Genomic DNA, 20,313 nt, shown 5'->3' on the forward strand with positions numbered 1-20,313 from the left:
ATACAATGACAGCCCAATACTGGACCAAAGTTAACCATTAGCGAAGCAATGCATACTTAGAGCGCCAGCTTGGTGTAGTGGTTTAAAGTGGTTAAGAGTGGCAGACTTTAATCTGGAGAACTGGGTTTGATTCCCCACTCCTCCATATGTAGCCGGCTGGGTGTCCTTGGGTCAGTCACAGTTCTCTCAGAGCTTTCATCTGCCCCACAGGGTGTCCATTGTAAGGAGAGGAAGGGAAGGTGATTGTAAGCTGCTTTGAGACTCTTGGATAGTGACATGGGAACAGAAAAACAGTTCTTCCTTCAGAACATACTTTTAAAAATACTATCTTCTGTGTTGTACACCACAAGCAAAACACAACCTGCAGACTAAAATAGTTTAAGTGGACACGTTAGTTGACCCTTTGAGGTGAGGAATGCAGAATTTTGGAGTGCTGTCCCATTGCTAGGTCAAAAGGTCCCCTCAGTTCTTTACAATTCTTTACTTGGCCTTCACTGACACGGCTGCACTATGGCTATTCACATTTTACCTTTTTATTCTTCAAAGACTACAGGAGCCCCAAAGAGATAACTGGAGCTAGGAACCTTGTTGTTGTTCACGATGCCTGCTTGATCTTTGGCTGTTCTCCCATTTTCCAAAAGAACATGGAGACCTAACAAGTTGTTGTTGTTAGGTGAGAAGTCGTGTCCGACCCATCGCGACCCCATGGGCAATGATCCTCCAGGCCTTCCTGTCCTCTACCATTCCCTGGAGTCAATTTAAGTTTGCACCTACTGCTTCAGTGATTCCATCCAGCCACCTCATTCTCTGTCACCCCCTTCTTCTTTTGCCCTCGATCGCTCCCAGCATTAGGCTCTTCTCCAGGGAGTCCTTCCTTCTCATGAGGTGGCCAAAGTATTTGAGTTTCATCTTCAGGATCTGGCCTTCCAAGGAGCAGTCAGGGCTGATCTCCTCTAGGACTGACCGGTTTGTTCGCCTTGCAGTCCAAGGGACTCGCAAGAGTCTTCTCCAGCACCAGAGTTCAAAAGCCTCAATTCTTTGACGCTTGGCCTTCCTTATGGTCCAACTTTCACAGCCATACATTGCAACCGAGAAGACCATAGCTTTGACTAAACGCACTTTTGTTGGCAGGGTGATGTCTCTGCTTTTTAGGATGCTGTCTAGATTTGCCATAGCTTTCCTTCCCAGGAGCAAGTGTCTTTTAATTTCTTTGCTGCAGTTCCCATCTGCAGTGATCTTGGAGCCCAGGAAAATAAAATCTGTCACTACCTCCATTTCTTCCCCATCTATTTGCCAGGAACCTAACAAGTAGGATCTAACTAATATGGGGAACGGGCATGCCAACAACATAGGGCTGGAAATGATGCTGGCACGAAATCTTGATTATTTTCAGAAAGACCCCCGTTTCTGCTGGTCCTTTCCCAATTCTTGGGTTGTGGGGTGGTGTTCTGGTAGTTTTTGCTCCGAAGGTTTCGCCTGCCCAAGTGAAAAACAGGCGGAGCTTAACCAGCCCCCCAACGCTGCCTCTGAACAGAACTTCCCCTTTTCCTCTGCCTGTGATTCTGTGGAGTCTAAAAGCTACCAGATTCATTCTCCTAAGTCAGAAAAGGATATTGGTTAAATAGCCATCCCTGCCCCCAAATGCATTTTTATAATGATACCCCATTGAAGCCCCTCCCCTCCCCCCCACCCTGCTCTCCTCACGCTCCTTCCCCCAATCTGCAGGTGATTCCCACCCGAGAGTTGGCAACCGGACAAGAAACCCCCTCGCATTGCCGCGCCCTGACCTCTGGGAAACTCCCGGCCTTTGGCCAGTGACGGGGAGGGAGGGCTTTCGGTTTCCATTTTCTTGCCTTTAAACGCCGCGAAGGGGGGAAAAAGGAAACAAAGGCTGCGAGATCTCCACCGCAGAGAGAAGGTAAGACTTGGGGCTGGCTCTTGGGGAGTGTTTTTTGGGGGGAAAGCCACACCACCAGTGCCCCGATCCCTTTCCCTCGACAGCCACGGAAGCTGCGCTTAAGCCGACAGGGAGAAGCTAGGCACCAAACGCAGCGCGCTTCCTCGGGAGCAAGCGCGATGGAAATCCGTGAGCCTGACTTCGGAGGCGGATCGCCCTTGATTGGAGCTCGCGGTTATTCTCTCCCCCCCCCCCCCGCCGCTCCGGGAACAGGTGCGCAGGGGCCTCAGTCGGATCGGGACCTCGGCTCCAGTGAGGTGCCTATATTGCCGTCTTCGACAGAGTAACACCCTGATGGGTCCCTCCAGATGTCCATGGACTACAATTCCCATGAGCCCCTGCCAGCGAACGCTGGCAGGGGCTCATGGGAATTGTAGTCCATGGACACCTGGAGGGACGCAGTTTGACTACCCCTGAATAGGTGGCCAAACTGAGGCTCTCCTGATGTCCATGGAAGACATGGGCTGGCATGTCCATGGAAGACATGGGGCTTCTGGAGAGCCTCAGTTTGCCCACCATGAAAGGCTTAGAGACATCAGGGTGTAACGGCACACCTTCTGGCCCCGCTGATTTTGTTGAGGTGGCTTCTGCTTTTGGTAGGGCTGAACAGGAAAGGGATTTATTTGCTTAGTTCAGGGGTGGGCAAACTGTGGCCCTCCAGATGTCCGTGGACTACAATTCCCATGAGCCCCTGCCAGCATCCTCTGGCAGGGGCTCATGGGAATTGTAGTCCACGGACATCTGGAGGGCCTCAGTTTGCCCGCCCCTGAGTTGGTTTGCTTATACCAGGGGTGGCCAAACTGTGTCTCACCAGATATCCGTGGACTACGATTTCAGGGCTCATGGAAACTGTAGTCTGTGGATATTTGGAGAACCACAGTTTGGCCACCCCTGTTATAAGCAAACCAACTAAGCAAATAAATACCTACGAGCTCATGGACATTTTAGTCCAAGAGTAGCTGGGGTTCTCCAGATGTATATCGACTACAATTTCTACGAGCCCCTGACAATTGGCCATGCTGGCTCATGGGAATTGTAGTCCATTGATGTCTGGAGAGCCACAGGTTGGCTGCCCCCGGATACCATGTCTTTCTCCCCATTGGGGACGCAGAACGGCTTACACCATGCTCCTTGCCAGCATAACTGACTAGCGACCACCAAATATGCCCTCTCCATTTTACTCTCCTTGGCTGTACTTGCCTCTTATTGTTATGCCAATAAAGGTTGTTGTTGTTGTTGTTGTTATTATGCCATCTCCAAACAAATCCATCCCTGGAGATGGGAAGATACAAAAACGAATGATGTGTTAAATATTTAATGTTCTTGTGGATATAAAATTGTAGGATGTCCTCCCACATTCTAGTTAAGAAGACAGGCATGTGAAACGTACCCGCTTGGTAAGGGCTGCTGTTCCTCTTTTCTCCTGCCCGATGACAGATCATCCAGGCTGTGAGCTATGGCCTCCAAAATCCACATGCCGAATCCCGTGTGCCTTATCGAGAACAAGGACAGGAAGTTGGTTGTCCATCAAGAAGCCCTTCAGCTGCTCTCGGGAATCCATCAGCCGGTGGTGGTGGTGGCCATTGTGGGGCTGTACCGAACGGGCAAGTCCTACCTCATGAACAAGCTAGCTGGCAAGAAGTCAGGTGAGAGAGAAAGACACAGTCTATAATTCTGTTTGTGCTGTCTTTTACAACAAGAAACATCAGGAATTCAGCAGGACCTCTGGAGGGGTTCCATAGCCTTTCCCCTCCTGCCTTAATGGACTCAGCCACAATCTAGGGAACTGGCCACTTCTGTTGTTCTCTTGTGGGTTTTGTGCCTGGGAAGGGGGCAGAGCCTGTATCCTTACTCCTGGGTTAAACCAACTCTCATCTCTACCCCCTCAGTCGTCCTTGAGCCTGCCTGTTAACACAGATGGTGATGTCACTTCTGGGGGCGTGGCATGACAGCATGGCCTGCTGATGTCACTTCTGGGGTTCCTCGAAGCCTGAAGGATTATTGCAGGGGCTCCTCCATGATCAAAAGGTTGAAAAAGGGTGTTCTGCATTTTCTACATATTTAATGAAACAAGCTTTTTTTTTTTTAAGTGTCTCTGTGTCTTCTTCAACAGCCCAGGAAGTAGTTTCAGTACTTGGAAAACTGAACCCTTTGAATTTCTGCTTGTTGCAGACTCCTAAATGGTCTGCATTTGGGTTGAAAGGCAACATAGAAATATTTTAAACAAACGTGTAAGCTAAATAAACAGAGGAGCCCCTCTAAAAACCAAGGGAGGCTCTCTTGATTGCACCAGCACAGCCGGTTCCAATCTACACATTTCTGTCAGTTTCTTTGTTTCTAAAATGTGAAATCTGTACCTAGGTTTCCCTCTGGGCTCCACGGTGCAAGCCAACACCAAGGGAATCTGGATGTGGTGTGTTCCCTACCCTGGCAGACCGGACCAGACCCTGGTGCTTCTGGATACAGAGGGGCTTGGTGATGTGGAAAAGGTGATTTGGACATCTCTGGATGGGTGGGGGGATGTGTGTGTTGAATTTCTGGTGTTAGGTGCAGGAGCCCCATCAACAGGAGAATAATCAATTAGAAAAAAACTTCTATATAATTGTTTCATGACTGGCTGCTGTACCCGTGAAAAGCTGGTGCTTTTATAGCCACACCCACAGTTTCTTCATGAAGCTGTGAACTTTGCCCTTCAGAGAGATTTCTTGGACCTGGTTAGTCACTCTCCGACAAAAGGAACTCCTGGGCGTCTTAGAGGCCAAAAGATTTATTGCTGCATAAGCCTATGTGATAGTAGATCTGCAGTATCCATTAAATGAAACCTCAAGGCAACAGAAATATACACTCAGCCCTGAAATACACATACTTTTATCTTGCCCATTTTATAGCAACAGGGATAGTCTAATTCCCCCTGTCACATTATACTAAACACTCATCTTTATCTTTATCCTCATATAATAGCAACACAGTTAAATTTTAGTTAAGGCATAAAACTCCAACCACTTCTTTTATAATAGGGAAGTTTATTTATATTTCTACTAGAATAAGACTAGCAAGAGTGTGAAGGATAGCAAAGGTAAATATTACTTGGTTGTGATCATTGGAGTGAACAATCTGATCTTCTGTTTCTGCAGATAAAATTTTATTTTCACCTCCATATTGCACTCATATTTTTATGGTAAATAGTATTATTACTAACAGAAAAGGCTGTTGTAAAAGAAACCACACATACACATACATCTGGTCCGAAAAGGCCAGCTGAGGCCTGGAGTGGCTGCAGTGGGCCTTTTTGGGTCAGGGGAGAGTGCTGGTTGGGACTCCATCCTTCTCTCTGCCACACCCTGAAAAGGCCTGCTGCGGTCTCTCCAGGCCTTGGCTAGCCTGTCCAGATTGCCGGGGGGGGGGAACATGGCGGGGACTCACTCCTTCCTTCCCCGCTGCCCCAAAAATGCCTGCAGAGGCCTGGAATGGCCACGGTAGGCCTTTATTTTGGAGGGGGGGGGGTGCTGACAGGGACTCATTCCTTTCCTCCCCCCTGCAACCCAGGCAGGCTCGCAGAGGCAGAGGAAAGCCCGTTTGGTGTAGTGGTTAGGAGCGTGGACTTCTAATCTGGCGTGCCATGTTCGATACTGTGCTCCCCCACATGCAACCAGCTGGGTGACCTTGGGCTCCCCACAGCACTGATAAAACTGTTCTGACCAAGCAGTGATATCAGCGCTCTCTCAGCCTCACCCACCCCACAGGGTGTCTGTTGTGGGGAGAGGAAAGGGAAGGCGACTGTAAGCCACTTTGAGCCTCCTTTGGGTAGGGAAAAGCGGCATATAAGAACCAACTCTTCTTCTTCTTCAAAGCTGGTGGGGGTCACAGCCTTTCCCACACAACCATGTCCCAGTGAGGCTAGGGCTCACCCCCTTCCCTTCCAGGCTCTGGTTGCCGAGTGTGGTCCCTCCCTCCCAGCTCGTGCTCATTGGCTGCCTCTTGCAGTCAGTCAAGTAGAGTGGGCTGGGACTGGAGGGGGATGCGGCCATGTGTGAGACAGCGTACCCGATTGGCTGTTCGTTGGACAGATGGCCAATCAGATATGTGATGGTTACCAACTCCTCCCACCACCCCTGTCCCATTTTATTTGTTACAGATTTTTGATATTTGTTCTTAATATTCATGTATAACAATTCTGTACTAATTCATGATATTTTAATTTTACTAATTTTTACAGTTGGTTATACAGTTTTACAGCTCCTTACATAAGGATTATTTATAGGGATCAAATGACAATAAATTTTATTTCCTTCCTTCCACACAGTAGAAAGGTAAATGGTGTGAGGAGTTATTTTAAAAGGCTATGTAATATTCTAGCCAGGGGTGGCTCCCACCTGGTGGGGGCTCATGGGAATTGTAGTCCATAGACATCTGGAGAGCCGCTGTTTGGCCACCCCTGGGGCTGTCGTAGACAATGGGAACACATGGCTGAAACGAGGTTATGCGTCAGGGATAGAATTCAGGTTTGGGATTGTTGCACAATCTGTTTTCTAGCCTCAAATCTCTCCTAGGATATCCTTTGTGAGAGACAAGAAACATGGTTTAGGAGCCATCTGGTAGCAAAATGAAGGAATATTACTAGAGTTCTGGGTAGGATTGCCAACTCCAGGTTGAGAAATTCTTGGAGATTTGGATGTAAAGGTGGAAGGGGGTGGGTGGAATTTGCAGGGGGGAGGGAGTCTACCTTCCAACACAGAATCTACCCTCCAACGTGGCTGTTTTCTTCTGATCTCTGTCATCTGCTCTATTTCACTAATTAGTTGTAATTCCAGGAGATATCCAGGTCTTACCTGGAGGTTGACAACCTTAGCCCACAGAGAGGGAAGTTCTGTTCTCTAAGTTGGGCTGTGGCTTATTTATGATTTGGGACCTGTAGGTGACAGTAGTGGTCTGTCACTTCCTCTTTTGGACCCATCCTTCCATAATCCTGAATAAAAATTGTAAACTTAAATATTTTCCATTTGTTTGTTATTAGGGGGATGCCCAGAATGACTCCTGGATCTTTGCTCTGGCCGTCCTCCTCAGTAGCACCCTGGTTTACAATAGCATAGGCACCATTGACCAACACGCTATGGACCAGCTCCAGTATCCTTCTGAAGGCTGATATGTTGCTTCTTATGTTGCTTCCCAGGAGTCTCTTGTGTTCAAAGTCAGTCCAGACTATTTAGCTGTGTAGGATTACCATTTATAGACAGCAGCAGTAGACAGGCCATAAACCCGACTGCAATAACTGATAGAGTTTACTCTTGGGATTCCTTAATGCTTGTTGCTAGTTTGTTTTGTACCTGAGAACTACTGTTATGTGAGAAATCACTTACATTACTACCTAGCCCAGGGGTAGTCAAACTGCGGCCCTCCAGATGTCCATGGACTACAATTCCCAGGAGCCCCTGTCAGCGAACGCTGGCAGGGGCTCCTGGGAATTGTAGTCCATGGACATCTGGAGGGCCGCAGTTTGACTACCCCTGACCTAGCCAGTGTTCTGTGGTGGTTAAGAGTGGCAGCTTTTAATCTGGCGAGCAGGGCTTGATTCCCTGTTCCTCCACATGCAGCTGACTGGGTGACCTTGGGCTCATCACAGCCCTGATGGTGCTGTTCTGACTGAGCAGTCCTGTCAGAACTCTCTCAGCCCCATCTACCTTACAGGGTGGTGTCTGTTGTGGAGAGAGGAAGGGAAGGCAATTAGAAGCTGCTTTGAGACGCCTCCAGGCAGGGAAAAGCAGGGCATAAAAACCAACTATTCTTCCAGTTTTGAAAGATTTTCTTTTGAAAGGGAATGTCGAAAATTGATTTCAGTGTTCCGAAGATTATACTTTTAGGCAAGAAGTGCGCGCGAACATGAATGCTTATAACTTGAATTCAACTTTGTTGGTCTTAAAGATGCTGCTGGACTCAAAGTTCATTCTTCTGTACCTTACTATGCATCAGGAAAATATTTGGCAGGGGCTCAGTTTTGCCATCGCTGTTGCCTCAGGGCTCTTAAGGGGATGGGAACCCTGTTCAACTTGGGTCTCAGCTACTGTAGTGAAACATGAATTTCCATAAAGGTATTCCATTTAGGAAGACCCGAGGTCCATTGTAGAGATGGGAAGGAGACAAGCTGAAAGGAAACTTGCAGTAATTCTGTGAATCTTTTAAAGATGTTTGAAGGGGGAAAATATCCCGTCTTTTATACCAGTGATCCCGAACCTGTGGCCCGTGGGCCGGTGCCGGGCCGTGAAGGCCATGGCGCAGGGCCCCGGCTCCCTCTCCCCGCCCCCCCACAGTAAAAAACTTCCCAGGCCACAAGCTTGCGGCCCGGGAAGCTTCTTACTGCGGGAGGGCGGGGAGAGGGAATCAGGGCCGTGCTGCGCACTGCGCATGCGCGGGAGAAATCGTGCATGAGCTGCACTTTTGAGCATGCGCGCATGTGCGATTTTGGCTGCGCATGGCGCATGCGTGGGCACAGCCTGCGCATGCGCAATGTGCGGGCGGGGCAGTTGCCCCGCCGGTCCCCAGCCTCAGAAAGGTTGGGGACCACTGTTTTATACTGTCAGGAAGGGTCTTTGGGGCAATTCTTGTGGAGCCCAAGGTTGTATTCTCCCTGCCTCCTGACACACACAAACATGTTAATGAGTTAATGGAGAAAATATGTAGGCAAGCTGTGCTGGGTTCCAATTTCATATATTTATCTGGCAATAATGTGCAAATATTTATAGAAAAAAACAAAAGACAGCTGCTCTTGTTGAGATTTTCCTAAGCCAGACCAACAGTTACGTGACAGAACTGACTGAGCGCATCAAAGCCAAATCTTCGTCTGAGGAGGAGGCAGAGCTGGAAGATTCTGCTGAGTACGTCCGCTTCTTCCCAACGTTCATCTGGGCAGTGAGAGATTTCTCTCTGCAGCTGGAGCTGAATGGGCAGCCCTGCACTGAGGACCAATACCTCGAAAATGCCTTGAAGTTAAGGAAAGGTACTGACCACAAATGTGTGCTGGAGACTAGTATAGCATTCGCCAAATCTGGTCTTCTAGCTGCTTAACCCCAAGAAAAAGAGGGAGGGGAGGAGCAGCCGTAGTAGCAATAAGGTATTTCTTTGTGGATTTTAACACTTTGATACTGTTCTGTCTGGCAGCAGACGTTCGAAGGCAATGGACCGCAGCAATAGAAAATTGAAATCCAATAAATGTAAGAAAGTATGGTCACACTAAAAGAAGTAGAGTGCAAAATTAGGCAAATTTTGTGCAAAATTAGGTGTAATTAGGGTGCAAAATTAGGTATAAAATATTAGCAACAAATCTTTCTGACGGCATTCATCTCATTTGTGGGTGAATCACAGATCTTCAACTGATTCCCTTCCTCTTGCTGAGTTAAAAAGTCTTCATGCTAGTAGATGTGGTCCCAGACTCTCCACCTCCTGATCCCCCTCTTATTCCCTCTAGGCATTTCTCGTGAGGTTCAGCTCTTCAACCTGCCCCGCGAATGCATCCGGCTGTTCTTCCCCACCCGAAAATGTTTCATCTTTGACCGCCCCACCAATCGAAAGAACCTCCACCGGCTGGAGGAGATGGAGGAGAGTGAGCTGGAAGCCGAATTTGTGGAGCAAGCGATCCAGTTCTGCCGCCACGTCTATAAGACATCCAAGCCAAAGACCATCCCAGGAGGGCACGTTGTCAATGGGCGATGTAAGTCCTTTAGCTCAGTAGTTCAATAGAGAGCCGGCTTGGTGTGGGAGTTAAGAGCAGTGGCTTCCAGTCTGGCGAGCTGGGTTTGATTCCTCGCTTCTCCACAGGCAGCCAGCTGGGTGACCTTGGGCTCATTACAGCACTGATAGTGCTGTTCTGATGGAGCAGTCCCATCAGAGCACTCTCAGCCCTGCCTACCTCACAGGGTGAATGTTGTGGGGAGAGGAAGAGAAGGCAATTGTAAGCCACTTTGGGATTCCTTTGGATAGTGAAAAGCAGAGTATAAAACCCAACTCTTCTTCTTCCTCTTTCTCCTCTTCTCCCTGGGTTATTCATTCATTCATTCATTCATTCATTCATTCATTCATTCATTCATTCATTCATTCATTCATTCATTCATTCATTCATTCATTCATTCATTCATTCATTCATTCATTTATATACCGCCCTCCCTGGAGGCTCAGGGCGATTTACATAAGAACAAAGAACTATACATAAAACAGTCTATAAACATGTGAATAATCTTACAATAATAATAACTAATAGTTGTAACCATATAACAATATAACACTATAAACAATATAAACAATACAACAGTGCAACAATGCAAACAGGTCCAGAGCATATTGGTGGCATTCTGAGGGGGGGGGGCAGGGAGGGGAACAGGGGTGCTTCAGTCGCTGTTGATTGCGTCTGGTCTCAACCAAATGCCTGGCGGAAGAGCTCCTTTTTGCAGGCCCTGCGGAACTGTTTAAGCTCCGTCAGGGCCCTGATCTCCTCCGGGAGCTCGTTCCACCAGGTGGGGGCCAGAACAGAGAATGCTCTGGCCCTGGTTGAGACCAGGCGGACTTCTTTAGGGCCAGGGATCCTTAGCTGGTTGGTGGCGGTGGAGCGCAGAGCTCTTTTGGGGGCATAGGCGGGGATGCAATCTCTCAGGTACACTGGGCCCTGACCGTGTATGGCCTTGAAGGTAATTACCAGAACCTTTAGTCTGATCTGGAAGTCATCTGGTAGCCATTGCAATTGGTGGAGAATGGGCCGGATGTGGGACCTCCACGTTGTTGCAGTTAGGATCCTGGCTGCTGCATTTTGAACCAGCTGTAGTTTCCGGGTCAAGGCTAAGGGCAGGCCTGTGTAGAGCGAGTTACAAAAGTCCAGTCTAGAGGTGACCGTCGCATGGATCACTGTGGCTAGGTGTTCCGGGGCCAGGTAGGGCGCTAGTGGCTTGGCTTGGTGGAGATGGTAGAATGCCAGCCCCACTACCTTTGTGATCTGGGCTTCCATTGTGAGGGAAGTGTCCAGAATCACGCCTAGATTCCTGGCGGAGTGAGCCATAGAGAGCTGCACACCATCCAGGGCAGGCAAACACGCTTCCTCGCATGGGCCCTTCCTACCCAGCCACAGGACCTCCGTCTTTGAAGGACTGAGCTTCAGAAGACTCTGAGCCATCTTGTCACTGCTTCCAGGTAGCTGGCTAATGCTTCTCGGGGAGAGTCAGGGTGCCCATCCATCAGGAGGAAGAGCTGGGTGTCATCTGCATATTGATGGCAACTCAGCCCAAACTTCCATACCAGTTGTGTGAGAGGGCGCGTGAAGATGGTGAATAGGATAGGAGAGAGGACCACTACTTGTGGGACTCCACAAGTAAGTTGCCAGCGATCTGATGTTTTCTCTCCTATTGCAACCCTCTGTCCGCGATTCTGGAGGAAGGAGATCAGCCATTGAAGGGCTGTCCCTTGTATTCCGGCATCGATGAGGCGGTGAGCTAGAAGCTCATGATCGACTGTGTCCGAACGCTGTGAGCGGTCTAGTAATATCAGCAGTGCCGACCCGCCTCGGTCCAACTGGCAATGGAGGTTGTCCGTCAGGGCGACTAGCCCTGTCTCTACCCCATGGCCAGGCCAGAAACCTGACTGGGATGGGTCTAGGACCAAAGCTTCTTCCAGGTATTCCATCAGTTGGTTTGCAACTGCCCATGATAGCTCATGGATGTTCCTTAAAAAGCTTTCAGTCTTTCTGTTCATAAGTTCCGCCTTGAACCTCAACCTACAGCATGGGATCAAGTTTTATTATGTCCGGTATATCTCTCTCTAGGACTTCTTTTTCTGTCTCTTGCTCCCCACTCCAAATAAAGGCTATGAGCCTCCTTGAGTGTAGATCACAACTTGTCCCAGATCCTCCTCAGTGACCTGACCAGGCACAGTGGAGCAGAGATCCAGCACTTGTTCCCCAACTTCTCAAGGCCCACTCTGCTATATTTTCCTTGGGAATTCTTACACGGAATCACAGCATCATAGAATTGGAAAGGACCTCATGGGTCATCTAGTCCAGTGGTCCCCAACCTGCGGTCCGCAGCCCAAAAACCGACGGAAGACGGAATTTCTTTTGACTTAATTTCATCCCATTGGTTCTGGTCCGTCCCTCTGGGGCAAGAGAGAACAACTCTGCTCCATCCTCTCTACATGGCACCCTTTTAAATAATTGAAGATAGTTATCAGATCCCCTCTCAGTCGTCTCCTCTCCAGGCTAAACAGACCAAGCTCCCCCAACCTTTTTTCATACGTCTTGGCCTCCAAACCCCTCACCATCTTTGTTGCCCTCCTCTGGACACGCTCCAGTGAAAGTACAACCTCCTGTGGGCCACCATGAGCCAAAGCAGCTAAATATACTCCTATATGGCTGACGCCACAACCATCTTTATTTTCTTGGCAGTACTAGCAAACTTGGTGGAGACCTATGTGGACACGATCCGCAGTGGGGGCGTGCCCTGCATGGAGAACGTAGTGCTGGCTCTGGCTCAGATTGAAAATTCGGCCGCCGTGCTCGAAGCCACCAGCCGCTACGTGGAGCTGATGGACCAGAAGCTGCAGCTGCCCACGGAGACTCTGCAGGAGCTCTTGGGGATCCATGCAAAATGTGAAGATGAGGCCCTACAGGTCTTCATGGCCCGTGCCTTCAAGGATGACCAGCAGCAGTTCCAAGTTGAGCTGATGGTAGGATGTCTATGGAATTTCCACCACTACGTGTATTCTTGCCTCTGTTCATTTTCCTAACATACACCTTCAAGTCCCAGCTGTAACATTTCCTCATGGGGATGTGAACAAGGGTGCTAGGAGCTCCCTTGGCACTTGACTGCATCCTGCATCCTGGTAATCTGTGACTTCTGGGAGAAGGTAGACCATCCACCCTCAATGTATATCTTCTGAATACCACAAAGTCCACCAGATGATGGCTGGGTGAATGGCAAAAGAACCAGCATGGTGTAGTGGTTAAGAGCAGCAGCTTCTAATTTGGCGTGCTGTGTTGATTCCCTGCTCTTCCTCATGCAGCCACCTGGCTGACCTTGGGCCAGTCACAGCCCTGATAGTGCTACTCTTACAGAGAAGTGACACCAGGACTCTCTCAGTCGCACCTACCTCACATGGGGCCTGTTGTAGGGAGAGGAAGGGGAGGAGATTGTAAGTCACTTTGAGACTCCAGGCAGTGAAAAGCGGGGTATGAAAACCAACTCTTCTTTTAAAGCAGAGGTGGTCAAACTCTTCAGATGTCCATGGGCTACAATTACTGTGAGCCACACCCACACCCAAAGTTCTTTCTCCTGACCTAAAAACACACTTATTTGTAAATGTTTTTTTTGCAATACTTGTTAGCAAAGTCTGGGTCAAAAGAAGGAGGCGTACTGCCATAAGAACGAAGTGGAATCCTCCAAACGCTGCAAGGCTCTATTGACGCAGCTCTCTGAGGAACTGGAGGACAGGATCAACAAGGCCTTCTACTCCCGCCCTGGTGGCTATCCGGATTATTTCAACGACCTGAAGGCTGTAGGAATGAAATACCACCAGGAACCTGGGAAAGGAGTCATGGTGAGGAAAGACGGGGGCTGTAAATCAAAATGATCAAACTGAAAGGCATCTGCCAAACCAAATCAGTGAAATGCCAAAGAGCTAAAGGTTACCAAAAAAAACAGAACAGGGATGCCAGGAAGGGAACCCTCTCCTGAATCACACGTTTTAGCTACTCTATATCTAACCACTAAGATTTACAATTATTGTACAAATTTGTAATGGATGGATAAATAATGTTACCTATCTTTTTAGGTAACCCTTTTTACATAAGTAAGGCTCAATTAGAAAGGAACTCCAAATAACATTACAACACTAAAGAAAAATACAGAGTTGTGTAATGTCCAGATATATATTATTCCAAAATACTACAACTATTTGCTTTAATACATTTTTACTGTGTGAAGTAATGCCGCTTCTGCACTGTGTTAATCTGAACACGTATACAGTTTCTTAATTTTAAGAAGAACCTATAATTTAGTGCAGCCTTTCTCAATTTTTAGAGAAAGGAGAGAAACCCATGAAACATCCTAAAAGCTTTGAGAAACCCCAGAAGTGGTGTGATTGTGCAGAATATGGTTGAGAAGCATTGCTGTGTAATGCCCATTTGGGGGCCCTCCCCTCCCCATCCCCTCCAGGCCTATCATTGGCCATTTGGGGAGGGGGGTAGTTTGATATGACCATACATGTTCATATCACCTGATAAATGTTTAACAAATTAAATATCTATATTAAAATTAATTAACTCCCACTCATTTGGCAAACCCTTCTAGGGCCATCAGGAAACCTCATGGTTTCATTAAACCCTGGTTGAGAAGGGCTGACAGTGGAACAAAGTTTGAGTCCAGTGGTACCTTTAAGAATAACAAAGTTTAACCACATATTAAAACTTAGTTCTGTAGCTTCAGACCACCATGGGTAACCACCTGAATCCATAGAGTAGTAGACTGCATGGATTTACTCCCCCTCCCATTAAAAACTATATATATCAGATCCATACTCATAATGATGAAAAAAGGGGCTGGGCCCATCAATCAGACATCAAGCCCCTCCAATCAGCACTTGGGGTTGGTGTGAAATCTATCCAACTTTCAAATGTAAATTCCTTGTGTGAAAAAGGAAGGCGTTGAGGTAAAAAGGTATGAAACCTCTCATAAATCTTCCAGAGGTGAATTCTCTATACAATTGACTAGTTAGCAGGTCTGAAGAATCCTGAATCCTGTTCTAAAAAAATCCCTGCAAGAGGTGTGTGTGTGTGTGTGTGTGTGTGTGTGTGTGTGTGTGTGTGTGTGTGTAAAATCATGTTAAGTAAAACAGAGAAAATAAATAATCATGGCTGATCACCCATGTACAAAAAGGAGAAAATATCCTGACCCAAACCTTTGTTCAACATCAAGGAAAATGAACCTAAGCCTATACAGGGTAGAACACAATTATAAAAAAATAATACCACTATTTTTATCAAGTTGAAATCTCAAGGCTTTTAGCATAATTTAGATAATTTCAACACATACGGACAAACTAATGCCTCTACTGACCAGATAAATTTCAGCATCACCATTATCAATGGTCAGCCATCAAATAAAACCAGCATATATAAAATATACAAAGATTACAATAATTGTTATAGCTAGTTGGCTCCTTTACAAAAAAGATCAGGACAGTAGGGATCTGTAGTCAGTTCTGTGGACCAGAAGGCCAGATAAATCTACTTGAGGCCTCTAATATTTCCAGAAGAGGCTCTGGTTAAGGTGAGCCCTTTCACGGTCCAGGAAGAGTCAGAGTCAGGAGCCAACCTTCATCCAGAGGGTACTACAGGTGAGGCTATAAAAGCCTTAGGTTTTAAATTTGATAAATACTACTATTTTTATAATTATGTTCCACCCTGTATAGGCTTAAGTTAATTTTCCTTGGTGGTCACCCATGTACTCATTTGTCTCCCCCCCAATAAAAAAATGTTAGACTACGGGCCTGGAGGCCTATAATTGTGCTTTATGACCTGCATCCGTGAATAGACCATGTTGATTGTTGCTTCTCCTTCACCCAGGCAGATGTTGTCCTGCAGCAGTTCTTCAAGGACAAGGAGGATGTGGGTAGAGCCATCCTTCAAAGTGACGAAGCCCTCACGGAGAAAGAGAAGGAAGCAGAAGGTAAGGTTGTATGCAGAAAGGCTGGATTTAGCGGAAGCTGCATTGGAGATGGTTGCATTCAGGGCAGGAATGCCCCAAGGCCCTCTCCCTCATTCAGGAGGAATTCACCATTCAAGTCCCATTGGCAGCACCCGAAGCAGCTATCAGATCGACATTCCCCAACTGAGAAATTCTCTTGCTAGGTCAAAACATCAGTGCGAGAAAGCCTCAGACTGTATTCATAGCCAGAGTGGGTCAAAGCCAACCTCTGGTAATCGCCATTTGGAATCTGACTCTGTGTGACTCCTGTTAAAGGTTTGTTCTTCTGCCTGGTCCAGATGCCAGGGCGAGGGCAGAGGCGGCAGAGCGAGAGTCTGAGATCCAGAGGCAGCAGCAGGCTGAGCTGGAGCAGAAAATGGAGGATCAGAGGCGGAGTCACGAGGCAAATATTCAATACCTGAAGGAGAAGATGGAGAGCGACAGGGAGAAGCTGCTGGAAGAGCAGAACAAGATGATGGAGAGTAAACTCCGGGTAAGCATCATGGATGGTTGTGTTTCTGTCGGCCAAAAATTCTGTAGGTGGCTCACCTCTGGTGTCTCCTAATTTGCATGGGTCGTACTCCAGGGAGCTGGTAGGGGTAGCACCTCCTCCTGGTTTCAAGCCCAGATCCCGTATTTGTTTGGTTACTCCTGACCACGGGGAGCGTGTGAGAGTATAGCTCTGTGTCTTTCTGCGAACCCTTTGGCTTGGAAACCTCGGCGAGTAGTTACCATGCTGTGAATACGTTACTTGAGCAGAAAATAATATTCATTTCCCAGTCTTCTTCTACCAGACCACTAGGCAATGACAGTCACTGAGGACAAAACAACAGACAACAGGCTGGCCCTGCTGCCCTGTTGAAATTATTGTGGGGAGGCCTAGCTGGCCTCTCACCAGCATTTCCAAGTTGTTAGTACACTACAGGCTTTCTCATCCTGGGTTTCTTGATGGCCTTGGAATGGGTGGGAGTTAATTAATTTTAATACATTTTTAAAATCTGCTAAGCATTTATCAGGTGATATGACCATATATGTGTCAGGAATCAGGCTGAGCCTAGCCTGCAGAGTCCGTGATAAAGGCACATCCGAGATCTAACAGCCAGTTGTAAATCCAAAGAGAGCTTTATTAAACATCCACAGAACGCTAAGGCAAACCAAGATCTTCTTGATAATAACAAAGTACAATAGGAAACCCAGGGCAGATATAGGGTCCATCACATAAGGGAGGGGCACATAGGCATTTTGGCGGGAGTGCGAGAGGGCAGCAAAGGTGGGTTGATTCCCAGGTGACCAGATGGCCTGGAATCTTATCTAAGCAGTTGGCACATTGTTGAGACTTGAGTTGTCTCCGCAAAGACACTTATAGTAAAATTGATACATCAGCAACGGAACCACTCCCACTGGGAAATGGAAGGGAGGCTAGAAGCTAGCAGACAGATTTATTGTTTTACGGCCTTGGATTGGGTCGGCTGGTGAGAGACCAAAAGGTTTGCAAGAAAGCGAAACTTAGCTGGCATGAATCGAGGTTCATGACAAATATGACCATGTCCCCCTCCCCCAAAGTGGCCAATGATGGGCCTGGAAGGGGTGGGAAGGGGAGGAGTTCCAGGTGGACATGTACACACCTATGGTTCCCAACCGTATTCTGCATAATTGTGCCACTACTGGGGTTTCTCAGGGCTTGAAGAAAGTTTCAGAGGTTTCTCGATGGTAAAAAGTTGAGAAAATCTGGTACAACAGGAATGTTACTCACTTCGTATCTTCAGTGGGGTTGGTGATTCAGTCCACAGGTCCTCTTTGTAATGCAGTCCCCTTGGTAAGCTTATTTATGGAGATGAAGAGGCTGTGGTATTCCTTCAGTGAGGGAGGGCCCCTCCGGAGGTTAGGCCCACACACTCACTCACTCAAGGTAGTGAGAAGGCCTATGATCAGAAAGTTAGCTTTGTGGCACGGCTTTCCCCTCTTGGGGAGAATCCCTTCCTGCTACCTCTCCGGGACTTCACTGGGGTAGCTCTTGAGCACAGCCCCATTCAAACTTCACTCTTTTTGCTTGAGATCTAGTACCTCCAATGCTCTCTCTGTCTCCCGCTTAGGAGCAACAGATGTTGCTGGAGGCGGGATTCCAGAAACACGCCAATGAGCTAAATGAACAGATCAACCATCTGAGAGACCAATGTGAAAAGATGAAGAAGCGGCCTTGGTATGCTGGAATATTGGATTTTGCTTCACTTCTACTTCCGGGCATTTTTAGTAGAGCGCTAAAACGCTAATCCAGTGGAAAGAGACACTGGTCTTCGGTCCTTGACGCTTTGCTATCCTGCTCATCGCTGCCACACCCGCCATTTTGTTTAGAATGTTGTGTTCATGTTGAGGAATGACTGGAGGCAAGAAATCGAACTAATCAGTAGACCTTTGGGAGGGGTGGATTCAACCACAGGCCTTTGAGCCTTGAAATGTAATATAACATCTGTGCCTTTTTAAAGTGTGCCGTTGTGGCAAAATTCCTCTGGAAGTAACTGTAAGGTGCAATCTAGGGAGTGGCCGCTACTGCGGAAACTAGGACCACCTCCCCATTTAAGGAAATTATAACCTGGGGTTGTGATTGAGTGCTGCTGTAGTAGGCCGAAGCCGGTGCTTGACTGATGGGGTTAAAGGTGAACCAGCTTGAAATGAAATTCTGATAAGACAGAGGTGACGCTTCTTGGGAAGACTAAAGTCTTGAAAGGTGCTCTGCTCCCCCCATTTGATGGGGGATCTACTGGTACTTCCTGACGCACTCAGAAAACCAGGGCACACCACTACTGCTGAGAAACAAGTTAGATCATTGGCAAAATTTGCTTTCTGCTGTCTTCATATAGCTCAAAAGATGACTCCCTTTCTTGGCCAGGCTGATCTATGGAGCCATGCCACAGTAACCAAGGCTAGACTACTATCACTCACTGTATGTGGTTCGGTCCTCAAAGACAACCCAGAGGAAGCTACACTCACGCACGTAGACACAAAATCTACTCAAGATCCCTGGCCCCAGAGAAGCTAAACTGACCTCAACTAGAGCCAGAGCTTTCTCTACCCTGGCACCAGCTTGGTTACTTTCCCGAGTGAGATCAGGGCCCTGTGGAACTTAAAACAATTCCACAGACCCTGTAAGACTCAGGCCTATGGTTCAGGCCCTAAGAACATCAACAACTGGCTTCCCTGCACAGACAGCATCTGTGTGCCACACAAGAAACATCATAATACTTCATTCTCCCTCTCTCCAAATGGAGAGAAGGCAGGGAGCTCCTGGGTTTTTAATATAATTTGTTTTCAATAATTTTAATGTTTTTTAATTGTCGTCTGCCATCGTGAGCCCTTGCGGAGTGTAGCATAAAAATGTTTAAACAAACAACCCTGGAAACTCCAACTGGTACAGAATGCTGCAGCTCAGTTATTATCAAAAAGAAGAAAAGGTACATGTATCACACCTGTTCTGCAGTCACTCCATTGCTTACTGTTCCTGGGTGCAAGTTCCAGAAATGATCACCTAGGACATTCTTCCTGGCTTAGAACCTTTGTATTTAAAGGGCTGCTGGCCCCAGTATGCACCACGCTGTGCCACCCATTTCCAGAATTTCTCTGCCGAAGGTCCCGCTCAGCCAATGGGTTAGATCAGCGTTCTGTGTTGTGACTCCTACTTAGTGGAATGGCTTGCCTGGGGAGGTTAGGAAGCCTACCACACTACTGTAAATGACAGAATGTGTAAAATGGGATTGTCTGGGAGAATGCTTTAATGTGGGAATAAAGGCTGTTGTTTACTGCACTGTTTGTTGTATGCCTTTTTTTGGTAAACTTTCCTGACTGTCACCCAGTGTCATTACAATGGAGGCGGGGAATCCAGCTCGCCAGAGTAGAAGCTACCACTCTTAACCACTGCACTATGCTGATGAAACATAACACTGAGTGATAGCCCAGGCAGAACATACAGTTAGCCTGGCTTCCCTTCTGCCTATAGCTTAATTCAAGGTTTGACCATCAGGCACCAGGTGGTCTCCCAGACCCAATCAGGGAGCTTGCTTGATGGAGCCTTCCAGAAGACAATGATTTCCACCAAATCTGGTTATCAAACTGAACACAGGTTCTCAACTTTAGCTGTTTACCACATTCTTAAAAGAGAGAGGACTGTAAAGTCAGGTTGGTTTCATCTGAACACGGGAATATATAAATATTAATTATGATTAAGCCTAAATTTGATAATTGAAGATGAAGAGCAATTGGATGATAGGCAGGCAAAATGGTAAGTGCCCCCTTTAGCTGTGTGGACAGGAGAAAAGTTAGACCTGAGTGATGACTTGGATTAATAAAATTTATAGCCATTTAAGGATGCCTCTTTCTTTTCTTGAAGTGGGGGGGAGAGGATTGGTGACAGCAGAGAAGGGAGAAAAAAACCTAGAGGCAAATCTCTAATGAGAAGTTAAGGCTTCTGGGAGCTTCTGCTGAGGAAAATTAGAGCTTCCCCTTTAAGACAAGCTTACAGCCTGGGCAGCCTTGGCCAATCAGGGCTTCTCTACCATGGAGGTCAGCAGCAGCAAATTCGGAACAGGCAGAGCTCCTCATGCTTTCTCATTCCGATTTTTCAAATATTGAGGGTTATATCCACTCTAGGAT

The 20,313-nt window shown here is 47.4% G+C and overlaps 1 protein-coding gene across 1 annotated transcript; it reads left to right on the plus strand.

Annotated features, from left to right (window-relative positions):
- Positions 1–1,796: 1,796 nt before the first annotated feature.
- LOC143837199 (guanylate-binding protein 3-like) lies at positions 1,797–19,468 on the plus strand. Its single transcript, XM_077336782.1, has 11 exons — positions 1,797–1,918; positions 3,395–3,603; positions 4,319–4,446; positions 6,972–7,081; positions 8,749–8,948; positions 9,417–9,659; positions 12,372–12,652; positions 13,310–13,522; positions 15,549–15,651; positions 15,969–16,162; positions 17,763–19,468. The coding sequence occupies exons 2-11, from the start codon at positions 3,414–3,416 to the stop codon at positions 17,937–17,939; spliced, it is 1,839 nt and encodes a 612-aa protein (XP_077192897.1). The 5' UTR covers positions 1,797–1,918; positions 3,395–3,413; the 3' UTR covers positions 17,940–19,468.
- Positions 19,469–20,313: the final 845 nt, after the last annotated feature.

This window comes from Paroedura picta, chromosome 5 (genome assembly GCF_049243985.1).
Source record: "Paroedura picta isolate Pp20150507F chromosome 5, Ppicta_v3.0, whole genome shotgun sequence".
Lineage (NCBI taxonomy): Eukaryota > Metazoa > Chordata > Lepidosauria > Squamata > Gekkonidae > Paroedura > Paroedura picta.

Coding starts and splice junctions, on each gene's coding strand:
- LOC143837199 (XM_077336782.1), top strand. CDS start 3,414: ATGGCCTCCAAAATCCACATGCCGAATCCCGTGTGCCTTATCGAGAAC. Junction 8,949..9,416: donor TGCCTTGAAGTTAAGGAAAG/GTACTGACCACA, acceptor TATTCCCTCTAG/GCATTTCTCGTGAGGTTCAG. Junction 16,163..17,762: donor TGATGGAGAGTAAACTCCGG/GTAAGCATCATG, acceptor TCTCCCGCTTAG/GAGCAACAGATGTTGCTGGA.